We start from the raw sequence: 12,275 nt of genomic DNA on the forward strand, positions 1-12,275 counted from the left end.
GTTGTCTACGGACATGTGCACAGCTGGCTTATATCTGTGCCATGAGGATTCTGTTTAAGATGGAGCAACAGGGAAAGGTTCCAACTGCTCTGTTGACCCTATTGTTTAAACTGCATGGATGAGAACAGTGAATACAGGACAAGGCAGGTATATAGAGAACCTCTAGAAGAGGCTGCAATTTGCTGCTGCAGGATCCACCCTCTTCTGGGAGGTCCCCCTGTTCCTTCCACTACCCAAAAATCACTGCTCCCCTCAGCCAGAATTGGGATTAATTACAAAACTATAAAGCCAACATGTTACTATTTCAGACAAAGAAATCCAATTGGTTGCATTGGTTCAACAATTTGATACAAGAAAAAGGTTACAACATTGGGGGACATTTCGTACAAGTCAAAGACTTCATATGCTGCCGGACAGATTTTGTAATATATGCATTAATGTGCGACTGTGGTCGGTTTTATGTGGATAGTACCACTCGCCCCATGCACACACGCTTTAGGGAACATATATATGAACATATATATCCCCTGAAATCTGAAAAGGGTTCCCCTAGAGTAATGCAACATTTTAATGAACTTCATGAAGGAAATCCGGCAGCAATGAAGTTCTTTGGAATACAGCGTATCCCATTCAGACCAGGGACGGACAGGAAGAAATTCCTGCTCCGTACTGAAGCCAAATGGATCCTCTGCACAAATGCACATGGTAACCTTGGTCTGAATGACAATCTGGATCTAGGAGTATTTTTATGATACAATGTGCAGAATCTAAGATTAGAAATAATTACATTGCATTTCTGGTATGTTTTTAACCATTTTAAAGTCACTAGCACTTTACTTGTGTAACACGCCCACCTGGTGACGTCAGGTACGAGAGGTGTATAAGCGGCACTGACGTGACCCGGAGGCGTGGCCCGATGAAGTAGCGCAAGCTACGAAACAGCTGTTGCACCGTTTTAGGGAGAGGTCCCGGCGCTACCGCCCGCTGCGGACCCAGCTGCACTATGCACTTTGTACAGCATCACGAATAAAGCTACGTCTAATAGCAGAAGCCTAGTGAGTACCATCCTCATTTTCTTCTTGGAAACATTGCATGGAAGTGATCTGTGCTATCCAGGATAGAGCACCACCTGTACTGCATCACCCCCGCTGACAGATTTTAGCTGTAACACAAACAGACTTTCTATATCCTTTGTAAGTAGTGCCAGATAGTCTGTTTCTCACATTGCTCAATATGTTACTATGTTAGAAGATATGACCAAAAATGTGTCCTGAGCATTACACTGATCCAATCGCCACTACCAGACATTTATCAGCCTTTGTAAAGTTGGACGCACCTTATACAATGGGGAATTCCTCTGGTCTCCAGTTAGCTCCATAGGAGCAACATCTTCATTTTTGATTATGTTGCTTGACTTGTGTGGAGACCCTCTGGCTGGTGGAACCAAATTCACTTGATCCATGTTACAACCAGGCGGGTTTGTAGCTGAGGGAAGAAGAAAGAATACAAAGCTGCATTAGACACTTGAAAAGCTGTCTTGCCTGAAGTTAGAGCTCCCATCCACTTAAAAAAGTGCTGTTCCATTGTAAAGTAACATTTCAAAATGCAGCACCTGAGGGGGCAGTGGATGACACAGCACATATCATTTCTCTCGAATCTATAAATCCCTGTGTCATGGTCCACTTCTTATTGGTTTCAGGATACTCATGACATTTGGACATAATACACTTACTATTGTTCGGAGCCACTGCCACCACATATGTAAATCTTGCTATATTTTCAATTTTTATAAGGCATCATGACATAATGTGAATGAGATCGGAGTATTTTCACATAATAAATCTGATACACTGAACAGCAGAAACCAGAACAAGACAAATTTACTAGGTAAACTAGTTGGTCAACTAAATGTTTGGTTGATAGTATAAACAATAGAGGAAATCTAACATAACAGGTTTGTATAGTTATAGGAATTTTTTCTTCTGACGTGTCAACGAGACAAGAAAGACAATATTATTGGGGCCCCTATTAAAATGAATTGGCCATGTGCCCCTATGTCTTTTTTTTTATACTAGCTACTCTTCCTGATAGGCTTCACATACAAATATATGTTAGGAGGACAGGCTCTTTAAATAATTCATCAAATAGGATAATAATGGTCTGAATCTATAAATCTAAATCAGTGGGTTGTCTGTAATGCAGGACAGAACAGAAATCAGTCACCAACAAGAGTTGTAGGGGTAAAGTCACACATGGCAGATTGGCTGTGGTTAAAAATCCCTTGGATACATATATCTGCAAGTAGTTGATTCTGCTGTGTGTGCATGGATTTCCCAAACCTCCTAAAGCTTAATAAAACAAACAGTCACAGAAATGTTTGCAACAAATCTGCAGCGTGTAAACTAAAGCGTTTCCATTTTATGTTTTTCCTATACACTAATTTTCTTTTTTTTTTGCACACATTACACATTGTTATTAAGTTGACCATAATTATTACTAATTACTGGTCATCTTCTTATACGCTAAAAATGATTTCTTAATATATTTATATATCTTTAAATATAAGTTGTTATTCACTTACTTGCTCTCATTTACAATCATAATTTGGAATGTTATTGTTTTATATATCTCTGTATTGCGCTAGGTAGTTTTAATATTTGTCATGTAGATCATGTGACGTACGGTCACATGATTGCATGTCAGATGGCGAGGCTGCTGTGCGGGCGGCGCCCGTAACTCTCTGATCATGTGAGTGTATCACATGACCGAGATAGGAGCGTGACCTTACCTGGAAACCAGGGAGGATGTGACAACATCCGACCATATGACCAGATCACGTGATTGCTATACAGGCGCGCATTTGGCCCGACGGCAGTACACAGTATGCGGAGGATGTGACGATTCTCCACAGCTGAGGTATAATGGATTTAGGAGGGATACTGCAATGTACTTAGGGATTGGTCCATGATGGGAGGCTGTATGTTATGCATGAAATGATTGGTTGGAGAGAGAAATAAAAGAGGGCAGGAAACCCAGAGATAGCCATGCCCCTGAGGAAGCTCTATAATTTGAGAGAAACATCTGTTGGGGTTTGTACACATATTGGTAAGACTTGTATATTTGCAATAGATTCCGGGACCTATTTTGACCATTGTTACTCTATGCCTATAGCTCTATCTTTAGACTAATATGCACTTATGCACTCTACTTTGAATTAACCTATTATTATTTTGTGAATTGTAAGGCTGTTATAGGATATAGTCTTGGGTCTCTGCATTATTATATTTCCATTACCTTATTCTTACTAATAGTGTATCTCCAGTTGTGATTCATGTTTAAGTGCCAAGTGATGAATTGGTTATATGTTTAGCTTATTATTGCAATTTGATCAATAAAGATTTTTAACATAAAATTTTGGTGTTAGTGTTCACATTTGGGGTACATTTATTATTTATAGCACTACCCCTGTGGGTGTTGGTTGGTAGGCTTAGTACCTTACTTGTTCTCTATTTTGATGTATACATCTGCAATGTGTAAACTAAAGAATTTCCATTTAATCTCCCTAGAGGAGATATTGTTTTTCCTATGTTCTCTACACTTATATTCTTTTTCTGTCAATGTATATTTAATGACATTTCCACAATGTATTGTACAAATAGGTCAGAACTTTTCTGTTTGTTATACTTAAAACCCAATAAACACTATGTGAAAGGCAGTCATAATAGTCATCTGTTTTTTTATTTTTATATAGTAGCCCAACATTGAAACATGTTAAAGGGGTACTCCCCTGGAAAACATTATTTTTTAAATCAACTGGTGCCAGAAAGTTAAACAGATTTGTAAATGACTTCTATTTCAAAATGTTAATCCTTCCAGTACTTATCAGCTGCTGTAAGTTCCAGAGGAAGTTATTTTCTTTTTTTAATTTCCTTTCTGTGCTCTCTAATGACACATCTGCACATTTTAGGAACTTTCCAGAGAAGCAGCAAATCCCCATAGCAAACCTATCCTTCTCTGGACAGTTCCTAAAATGGACAGAGGTGTAAGCAGAGAGCACTGTGGTCAGACAGAAAGGAAATTCCAAAAGAACAGAACTTCCTGTGGAGTATACATCAGCTGATAAGTACTGGAATCATTAAGATTTTTAAATAGAAATAATTCACAAATCTGTTTAACTTTCTGGCACCAGTTGATTTAACAAAAATGTTTTTTCAGGGGAGTACCCCTTTAAAGGCAAAAGAAAAAGACTAGTGAGGTTCAATCTAGAAGGGATGAATTTTGCTAATTACATGCCGTAAAGGAAATATAATATTGTGATGTCTGCAGACATGTGTGCATCTTCTTTTTCGTTGAATCCGGCTCATATGGGCTGGTGAAGCGGATGGACACCAGCCAGCAGCACACACGGAATATTTGCTCAAAGACCAAAAATAGATCTGTTTAATCTGAAGACGCTGAGAGACATTTGTGGCAAAACCTCTCACATTCCCATCTGTTCTCTCACTTAGCGGATACATTCTACTCCCTCTGTTCTTGCAATCTATGCAGGAACCTTTGAAAAGGCTCCAAAATATGGCCAGGAAAGAGTTCTAGAAAATGACTGATCACAACCATTTCTAAGCCCTGGATCTCCTTCCTGTCTGGGGGCTCACAGGAAAAGGGCAAATCATTTATCTGGGCGCATTCAGTGGACACATTCTGATCTCCTTCACATCAAAGAACTGGCATTTTATCTTTAGATCAAAACCTGGAAAGAATTAGCATCAAAACTTGGTCATTAAAGGGCTATTTTAGTAATTGCATACAACGCCTTGATACATATGGGGAAATTTATCAAAACCTGTGTAGAGAAAAAGATGAACAGTTGCCCATAGCAACCAGGGCACTTCTTTTATTTAACAAAAAACTGCTTGTGTGTGGAGGAAGAGTAGTGCAGTTACCCATAGAAACAAATCAGATTGCTACATTTATATTTCACAGGCCTCTTTAAAAAAATGAAAGAAGCAATCTGATTGGTTCCTATGGGCAACTGTGCCACTCTTCCTCTACACAGGTTTTGATAAATCTCTCCCATTAGGGTTACAAAGAATTAAAACTGCTCTAGAGGGTCCTGAACAGAGGATACCCTGCTAGTAACTCAGGATTTACTAACAGGGTATACGATTTATTTTTTTCTAAACTGAACAACCTCTCTTAATCTTCCCAAGGCTTGAGGGCACGTTCACACGCACAGGATCTGCTGCAGATTTAGTTACATTGATATCTGTAGCAGATCCTGTACATGTAAAATGTACCCTGAGGGGTTTCTCCATAACTTTTTCTTATTTTGTCTCCCTACCCATCTCCTTTGGTTTAATTACTGTAGCAATCTTGGGGGTCACAAACTTTCATGGACTGCATTCTCCTGCAATTGAGATTGTTGGCACGCGGAAAAAATGGGTCCAACGTAGTAGTGGACATTTTAAACTGCCCATAGCCCACTTTATTTCTTTATCACCCAGTAAATAGTGCACCTTAACCCCTTATGGAGCAAGCGTTTTTCTGTTTTTGCACTTTGTTTTTTCCCTCTTTTAAAAATCATAACCCTTTCAATTTTGCACCTAAAAATCCATATGATGGTTTATTTCTTGCACAACCAATTCTAATTTGTAATGACATAAGTCATTTTACCCAAAACCCTACAGCAAAAGGAAAAAATAAAAAATAATAATAATTGTGCGACAAAATTGAAGAAAAAATGGCATTTTGTAACTTTTGGGGGCTTCTGTTTCTACACAGTACATTAAAATGACACTTTATCTTTATTCTGTAGGTCCATACGATTAAAATGATTCCCTACTTATATAGGTTTGATTTTGTCGTACTTTTGTAAAAAAAAAAAACATAACTATATGCACGAAAATTTATACATTTATAATTGTCCTCTTCTGTCCCCCTATAACTTTTTTAATTTTCCGCATACAGGGCTATATGAGGGCTCATATTTTGTGCCATGATCTGAAAGTTTAAATCGGTACCACTTGTTTTGATCAGACTTTCTGATCACTTTTTATTAATTATTTTATGGTATAAAAAGTGACCAAAAATACGATATTTTGAAATTTGGAATTTTTTTGCGCCTACGCCATTGACCGTGCGGTTTAATTACCAATATATTTTTATAGCTCGGACATTTATGCAAGTGGCAATACCACATATGTTTATTTTTATTATGTTTATAGATTTTTTATATGGAATTTAGGAAAAGGGGGGAGTGATTTTAACTTTTAATAAGGAAGGTGTTAATGTGTGTTTTTTTCCTTTTTTAATACACTTTTAGTTCACTTAGGGGACTTTTAGGAGGAATCATTTGATTCCTCATACAGATCAATGTGGTTCCATAAAACCACATTGATCTGTGTGCTCTGCACTTGATTGATGAAAGCCTGGTCCTGCCAGGCTTTATCATTGTCAGAGCCGCAGCAGCAGCAGGAGGACAAGAGGTAAGCCTTCTGGCTACCTCAGCAGTGGATCGCCCCCAACCAAAACCAACCCAATACCCCCCCCCCCCTTTCTGTGATCACGCTGTGGGGGGCGATCGATCCCACCGGACCACCAGGGACAGGATAAAGGCACCTTTAGATGTCTATAGTCGTTAAGGGGTTAAAGGGGTACTCAGGTGGAAAAAAAATTCTAATCAACTAGTGGCAGAAAGTTAAACAGGCTGCATCAGGGCATGCTGGGTGTTGTAGTTACTAACTGCAATTCCCAGTATTCCTTGACACAGTCTATGGCTCTGCAGCTGACACAAACCAAAATTACAACTCCCATCATGTTCCACAATAACCTTAACTGTACTACTATACAGTGCAACATGCTGCAACACCCACAGAACCATTCTGACACAAAATGTACCACTTAAACTGGAGAAGCAGAACACCCCCCCAGTAACACATAAGTCCCTATGAAGACTGAAATAGGGATTTTTTTTTCTCATTATGTCTCTCCTAGTTGAGATAGATCTATGATGAAAATTACAGGCCTCCCATCTTTTTAAGTGGGAGAACTTGCACAATTGGTGGCTGACTAAATACTTTTTTGCCCCACTGTATATGTCCTTTGTATTGTCAATCATAGTATGCAAGAATCTCTGGTGTGACCTACAGGCTCTTCCACCATGCATAACTATTAGTGCACACGGTGTGTTTGGTGGGGCCTACAAGCTCTTCCACCTTGCAGCACAGTGCGTGCCTATTGTTGAGCCAGGTTAGCTCTAAATATCGCTGGTGGAGACTTTTGGCTTAGCCGCCTGAGCTGGTGGGGCCTACAGGCTCTTCCACCCAAAAAATTTCCCCCTCTACATGTTTCGGTGAAACAACACAGTCTTCAGGAGGAAAAATACGGCAAACCACCTACAATGTGCTAACTTCCAATATTTATGGATATGGTCCCCATTCATCAATCCGCGTCACTTCTAAGCCAATCAATCGTGAGAATCCATCAATAGTCATGGCAACACGTTAACTTTTGAGTCACAGCCAATCCAATACTTGATTATTTCACATATCCGCATACCTCACATCCTATTTTATCTTCATCGTGCATCAGCATGAAGTCCCGCAATATCTGACGATGGCTCGCGCATGCTCGCAGTCTTATTCTTCTAGTTCATGCCACAGCAAAATCTATATAACCAATCTCTGCGTCTGCACGCTGGTTCCTATGGCCGCGCGAGACTTGTCAGTACTCGTGCATGATCGCGGACTTCAATGCAGGGAATGCCGACATTGTATAATGCGCATGCAGGAAAACTTAGAATTCAAATAGATGTATAATGCACATCCCACTGCGGCAACATTCTGTGCCCTTCCTAAAATGCATAAATCCATCAATCCAGTACGCGGAGGCCAATTGTTTCTGGTAACAACTGCTTGATGGAGGGGGCTAGTGTTTATGTGGATAAAGTACTGGCATAATTTGTGAAATCCTTACTTCCGTATTTATGTGATATGAAGGATACATTATTGAAATTACAAGATATTACAGTTACCAGTACCACTTCACTAGCCTCTCTCGATATAGACTCTCTCTACAGCAACATTAAACAATCACTGGGTGTCACAGCAGTCCCACATTTTCTCAACACTAGGAGCACTTTTTTTTTTCGGAACACAATTTTATTATCGACCTTCTTACATTTATTCTCACACACAATTATTTTTTATTCAATGGCACATTTTTTTCTCCAAACACAGGGCACTGCTATGGGGTCGGTTTGTGCACCGAATTACTCAAATCTTTTTAGAGTGGTGGGAAAACATTATTGTTTTTGGTGATTTATTTGAAGCTTTCACAAGTCACATTTCTTTTTGGGGTAGGTATATCAATGATGTTCTAATTCTTTGGGATGGAGAGAAGGCACTTTTTGAGGATTTTGTTTGTCTTTTGAACACCAATCATATCGGGATGCCATTCACCTCTGAATTTGTCGGCAAATCCATCAACCTTTTTGATCATAACATCTATATTGACGATACAGGCACTATTCATATCAAAATTTACAGAAAATCTACCTCCACCAACTCTCTTTTACATTGGGAGAGTTGGCACCCAAATATGCTAAAGAGTAGCATACCAGTAGGTCAATACCTATGTGCTTGGAGGAATGGTTCGGCAGAGGAACAATTCGAGGAAGAATGTAAAGATCTTTACAGACTATTTAGACAATGGAATTACCCTCATAAACATCTGAAAACGCAAAAAATAGTGACAGAAGAACCTTACTGGTAAATTCCAGACTCCCTGAAGAAACTAACATGATACGCTGCATATGGACCTATGATGGCTATACTAAAATAATGGGAATTCTACGCAAGCATTGGCACTTACTAACCATGGAGAAGGATCTTTCAGATGTTTTGGGAAAAAGAAAACCTAATGTGACATATCGGAGAGGACGCAATCTCAGAGACTATTTGGTTCACAGCCACTTGGAGATGAAGAAAAAGTATGTGGCTGCCTGATAAACACACACACACACACACACACACACACACACACTCACAGCCATCTGCGACTGTCGGAATATGTATGTGGGAAAAACCACACAACCCCTCAAAAGACAATCTCATAACTACTGAATACAATTCAGACCAAAAAAGATACCTCCTTGTCACGCCACATACACTTTGCACATAACAGGGACATTAGGGTACTTCATTTTATGGGTCTTTATGGATCCACAGACTAAAATGTATGGCTCCATCAGGCTTAAATGAGGGGTTCTCATTTGCCGCTTTCCTTTGAGTTAAAGGAGTACTCCGGCGCGCACTTTTTTCCTTTTATCCGGTCCGGGCTGCAAAATAAAAGAAAACACACTTTCTCTTACCTGCCAACGGGCCCCCGGAGCTCCGGTACACGTGTTCGGTCCCCGGGCTGTATTCTTCTTACTTCCTGTTAGCCCGGCACGTCACACGGAGCTTCAGCCTATCACCGGCCGAGGCGGGACATCGCTGCGGCCGGTGATAGGCTGAAGCTCCGCGTGACGTGCCGGGCTAACAGGAAGTAAGAAGAATACAGCCCCGGAGGACCGAACACCTGTACCAGAGTGTACCGGAGCTCTGGGGCTCGTTGGCAGGTAAGAGAAAGTGTGTTTTCTTTTATTTTGCAGCCCGGTCGGGATAAAAGGAAAAAAGTGCGTGCCGGAGTACTCCTTTAACAATGATAATCTAATTTACTATTTTGAAACTTTCTAATGATTAGCAAATCTTCCAGTGGCATATTACATTAATAATTGTTATTTGTTATTTAATAGTAGGATTCACTTGATATCTCGATTCATCATGTATTTTTAGTGGCCAATCATAGATGTTACTAACTGACAATAATGTTGTATGGCACTTTATTAATAATAATAATAATAATAATAATAATAATAATTTATGGCACTCCATTAAATAATTATCAGGCTTCAATATGTTTTATTGATGTGTTAAAGATCTTCATATACTTACCTAGTGAATCAAGGAAGGTTCATATTATACTTATTTGCCCTGATTTATCAAACTGTGTGAGAGGAAAAGTGGAGTGATTTTCCCCCCAGGATCCAATCACAGCTCAATTTTCACTTAACCAGAACTCGTAAGCTGAGCTGTGATTGGCTGCTGTGAGAAAATCCCTCCACTTTTTCTCTCACGCAGTTTGATAAATCTGGGCCATTATGTTTTGAAGCCTCTACTGTTATAGGGGTATTTGCCCATTTGTTCAGTTACCCGCGAGTGAATCTTTTACTAAGTTTTCCGGCATGCGAATTATACAATGTCGGCGTTCCCTGCATTGAAGTTCGTGATCATGCGCGAGTATTGACAAGTCTCGCACGGCCATAGGTACCAACGAGCAGGCGCAGAGATTTCACTCAGCTCTATAGATTTTGCTGCAGCATGAAATAGAAGAATAAGACTGCAAGCACGCGCAAGACATCGTCTGATATCACGGGACTTCATGCGGACGCACGATGATGACAAAACAGGATGTGAGGTATGCGGATATGTGAAATTCTCCTGTATTGGATTGACTGGGACTCAAAAATGTACGTGTTGCCATGACTATTGATGGATGCTCACGATTAATTGTCTTAGAAGTGACGCGGATTGAGGTTGAATGAGGACCATATCCATAAATATCGGAAATTAGCACATTGTAGGTGGTTTGACTAATTTTTCCTCCTGAAAACTGTGTTATTTCATCGAAACATGTAGAGGAGGACGATTTTTTTGTTTTTAATAAGCATTACGTGCATATCTATACAAAACAGTAAGGTGGAAGAGCCCGTAGGCCCCACCAGCTGAGGTGGCTAAGCCGAAAGGCTCCACCAGCGATATTTAGAGCCAACGTGGCTTAACAATAGGCACATACTGTGCTGCAGTAGCTTGTAGGCACCACTAAACACACCGTGTGGACTGATGGTTATGCATGGTGGAAGAGCCTATAGGCCACACCAGAGATTCTTGCATAATAGGATTGACAATACAAAGGACATATAGGTTGCAGTGATGTGAATTTTACCAGGTTCTAATCATTAGGTTTATTTTACCTACATACTCATTAAAAGTTAGGTTTTAGGGGAGTTTTATATATATGGGACTTTAGTGCTCCGGGCTAAAGTGCCTTGGGGCAATTGTAAATATAAAGTCATGGCCGTAAATGTTGGCACCCCTAAAATTTTTCTAGTAAATGAAGTATTTCTTACAGAAAAGGATTGCAGTAACACATGTTTAGCTATACACATGTTTATTTCCTATGTGTGTATTGGAAATAAACCAAAAGAAGGGAGGAAAAAAACGCTAATTTGACATAATGTCCAAAAATAGGCTGGACAAAATTATTGGCACCCTTAAAGGAGAACTTCGGAATATAAAAATTGTCGCCCATACTGCCGGCAGTAAAAAAATAAAGATGTACATACCTACCTCCGCTCCCCCGGGGCCTCCGGTAACCGGCTCCGGTCTCCATAGCGATCCACTTCCTGGTTGCCGGTGGTCGAAGTCAGACTTGGCCAGCGATAGGCTGAGCGGCAGTGTGAAAACGCTTCAGGACACAAAATTCTTCACTAGACCAGCACCTGCGGCCGGGGCCGAAAACGTCACACTGCCACTCAGCCTATCGCCGGCCGAGTCGGGACTTCACTGCGGTCGGTGATTGGCTGAGAGCAGTAAGACTCTCCGACCACCAGAAACCAGGAAGAGGATCACGGCGGAGACCGGAGCCGGTTACCGAAGGCCCCGGGGGAGCGGAGGAAGGTATGTACATCTTTATTTTTTTTACTGCCGACACTATGGGGGACAATTTTTATGTTCTGGAGTTCTCCTTTAACTTAATATTTGGTTGCACACCCTTTGGAAAAAATAACTGAAATCAGTTGCTCCCTATAACCATCAATAAGCTTCTTACACCTCTCAGCTGGAATGTTGGACCACTCTTCCTTTGCAAACTGCTCCAGGTCTCTCGTATTGGAACGGCGCCTTTTCCCAACAGCAATTTTAAGATCTCTCCACAGGTGTTCAATGGGATTTAGATCTGGACTCATTGCTGCCACTTCAGAACTCTCCAGCACTTTGTTGCCATCCATTTCTGGGTGCTTTTTGAAGTATGTTTGGGGTCATCGTCCTGCTGGAAGACCCAAGATCTCGGACACAAACCCAGCTTTCTGACACTGGGCTGTACAGTGCTACCCAAAATCCGTTGGTAATCCTCGGATTTCATGATGCCTTGCACACATTCAAGGCACCCAGTGCCAG

General features: G+C 40.5%; 1 protein-coding gene across 14 annotated transcripts in view; it reads right to left on the minus strand.

The window, feature by feature from the left end:
* The window catches only part of NFAT5 (nuclear factor of activated T cells 5), a 134,083-nt gene that overhangs the window by 20,838 nt on the left and 100,970 nt on the right, over nt 1–12,275 (minus strand). For all 14 annotated transcript variants that reach the window (XM_056525914.1, XM_056525913.1, XM_056525928.1 and 11 more), the window contains one exon: nt 1,337–1,485. In XM_056525914.1, coding sequence (XP_056381889.1) covers nt 1,337–1,485 — 149 coding nt within the window. The remainder of the gene's footprint in view (nt 1–1,336; nt 1,486–12,275) is intronic.

This window comes from Hyla sarda, chromosome 6, assembly GCF_029499605.1.
Source record: "Hyla sarda isolate aHylSar1 chromosome 6, aHylSar1.hap1, whole genome shotgun sequence".
NCBI lineage: Eukaryota > Metazoa > Chordata > Amphibia > Anura > Hylidae > Hyla > Hyla sarda.